Raw genomic sequence first — 2,970 nt, forward strand, 5'->3', positions numbered from 1 at the left:
GCATGGCTTCCTAAAAACACTGCAGGATTTCTCAAACATGCATGAATGAGTCAGAGCAAGGCTTTGGACATGTTTTTTTTTATGAGAGTATAAAATTATAACATGATATAAAACTCAAAAAAGTTTATTTTACATGATGTTGTCCCTTTAAATCATGCAGGACAATGTCCTTGAGGACCAGGATAAACAACTGGTTTAAACTGAGGTTCATTTTGACAAACATTAGATATGTTTCTAATTTAGTGCCAGATTTTTTTATTCATTTCATTGAAACCAAAACAAATTAACATACAACAAAATAATACAAATCAAATAAAATGAAATGTAGCAGAAAGAAGAAAAAATCTTGTATCTGATATATACTGATATCTGATAAAACAAAACAAAAACTTCAACTCCTCAAACAGCAGCTCTTATAAATAAAGATTTTACAATTTCACATTTCTTTAGCAAATTGACTTTTATCATTCTTTTAAACAAATTAATTGAGCCAGCATTTTTATAATCACTATCCAGATTATTCCACAATCTTATTCCTTTGACTGAAGTACTACATCTGTTCTTCAAATTTGTTCGAGTTTTAGGTTTTACAAACATCTCTAGTACCTTAATATTAAAACTAGACACCGCATAGCGGTAACATAATGACACCCGCATGCAGAAATGCACCAGAACTCAGAAGTCTTTATTCCTAATAAATGTCATGCTACTAGGTGCATCCCAAAATCGTAGTGGCTTGGGTGGGGGTCTTTTATTTATTTATTTTTTTTGGGGGGTGCCATTGGTTGACTTGATGGATAGTCCCTCATCAGAGCTAAACAACCAAAGAAAATCTGAAGCTCCTATGTTTAATAGTTTTTGAGCAATAACCATTTTTGTATGTCCAGATACTACTTTTTCAGATAAATTGGGGGTCCGGGGGGCAATGATTGTTGGGCCTGATGGATAGAGCTTCACCAGAGCTAAACAACAAAAGAAATCTGTAGCTTCTATGTTGAACAGTTTCTGAGTTATAAGCATTTTTGCTTGTCCTGACACCCCCTCTTTGAACGCAGCCCCCTCCTCAAATATGGGGTGTATCGTAAAACCGTTGGCTGGCTCAGTGTAGGTCAGACTCATCTACAGTCCTGCCAAATTTCATGTTGACCGGTGCAGCTGTTTTTGTGCTATGGTTGACCAAAAATCACTGGAAAAAAAGAAAACGGAATGAAAATAATATGACTCACACTTACGCTTCGCTTGTGGGGGTCATAATAACTAAGTAAGTTATAATTCAGTAAGTACTCGTATCGGTACTCGGAATCGGCGAGTACCCAATCTGAAGTACTTGTACTCGTAGAAAAACTTTGAGAAAAACTGGTGCATCCCTAAAAATAAGTAATTTCTTTAATATTAATTTTTAAAGTCACTTTGTGTTGAAAAATGACAGATGTAGCCTTTTGCTTGTGAAGACTCAGCTACTACCACCTTGACTAGCCACAGCTGTGTACCCGACCCGTGTAAAAATACATTTAGAAAGGGCCGCCTGTCAAACTGTGTTCATGGACGCCGAACATTTTTGACTCACACTTTCCTCAGCATTCGTTCATCCAACACGAACCAGGTGAACAAGCTGACCATGGTCTCCAAACAGTCATCGATTCTCGCTGAGCGGGGGGGCAGCAATGACCTGTCCGAGGAGTCGATGGGGTCCAGACAAGTGGAAGACAACGAGCGAGATGCCGTCCCATACAGCTACTCCTTCTTCCACTTCATGCTCTTCTTAGCTTCACTCTACATCATGATGACACTTACCAACTGGTATAGGTCAGTACCTCCTACTCCACAGTTCTGCTTTTTCTATTCAGGATGTGCATCATATATAAGACTCTAATGTAGAATAAAGGACAAGGTAAAAGAGAGCTGTATAAATAAAAAGGATGATTAATAAAGATAATAAAATGTGTAGCATTTCTGCATATCCCACGTTTTAGACCAAGATCATGTTATGTTGAAAAACGACTTGTTTTGGTCAAACCTCAATAAAATTATGTATGATTTTGTGCATGAGTTGCACTTAACATAATGTGTTGTAAAGAATTCTCAGCTACAGACTCATCAATTTTTAGAAAACTATCTGTGACATTGATTGAATTGTGGCCATTTTTATGTTTTCTAAGTTCAGTTGAGTATGGTGGCCATCTTGAATTAAGAAACTGCTCCTTCACGTTGACAGGAATCAGTTGAGGTGGTTCAGACATCTGATTAGGTGGACTCCCATTAGAGGTTTTTCAGAAATGTCAACTAGAAAAACTTTTGGTTTTAGACATCAATCTTTGGTCCACCTTTGGGTGTAGGTCTACTACTGCAGAGCTGGTCAACACAGAGCTAAATTAGAAAAAAAAGTTTTGTTTTGTGAGAAAGACAGTTGATGCTGATGCTATGTTATAAATCTGTCGTCTGCCTTCAGTCAATACTAACCTGACATTGACCATATATGGAATGTAACAGCTTTTTCAGAGCAACAGCTAGAAAACTTACAAAAATAATTTTTAAAACAATTTAGCCTTGTTTTTAAAGACTTTCAATGAAACATACCTGGGATTTTTTGTTTCTTTAACATATTTTGCTGGATATATAATTTGAAGATATGGTGGGTCATCGACTGTTCCCTCAGTGATAAATCCGTTGATTAATCCTGGAGTCGCTTGTGAGGATGTGTGTTTTTGTTGTTCTGTGTTTTCCCTGTGTGTCCACCTTTCAGTCCTCCTCAGCTTGTTTCTACCTTTCTTTTTTTGATGGCCTCCCTTCTCCCCCTTTAGCCATCCTCTCCACACCATTATTATGTTTTTTTTTGTTTTTTTTATTGGAGAAAAAGAAGAAAAAAGAAAAAAGTGAAATGCATTGAGAAAGAGTGAAAAAGAGATTAGAAGATATGTAAATTATATGTTGAGAAAACACAAGACAGCACACCGTACTTCTCGGCTCCAC

The 2,970-nt window shown here is 36.9% G+C and overlaps 1 protein-coding gene across 1 annotated transcript in view; it reads left to right on the forward strand.

Annotated features, from left to right (window-relative positions):
- serinc3 (serine incorporator 3) overlaps window positions 1-2,970 on the forward strand; it is a 26,451-nt gene that overhangs the window by 13,188 nt on the left and 10,293 nt on the right. The window contains exon 9 of the mRNA XM_014030748.1: window positions 1,579-1,806. Within this exon, the coding sequence (XP_013886202.1) occupies window positions 1,579-1,806 (228 nt within the window). The remainder of the gene's footprint in view (window positions 1-1,578; window positions 1,807-2,970) is intronic.

This window comes from Austrofundulus limnaeus, unplaced genomic scaffold (genome assembly GCF_001266775.1).
Source record: "Austrofundulus limnaeus strain Quisiro unplaced genomic scaffold, Austrofundulus_limnaeus-1.0 Scaffold1112, whole genome shotgun sequence".
Lineage (NCBI taxonomy): Eukaryota > Metazoa > Chordata > Actinopteri > Cyprinodontiformes > Rivulidae > Austrofundulus > Austrofundulus limnaeus.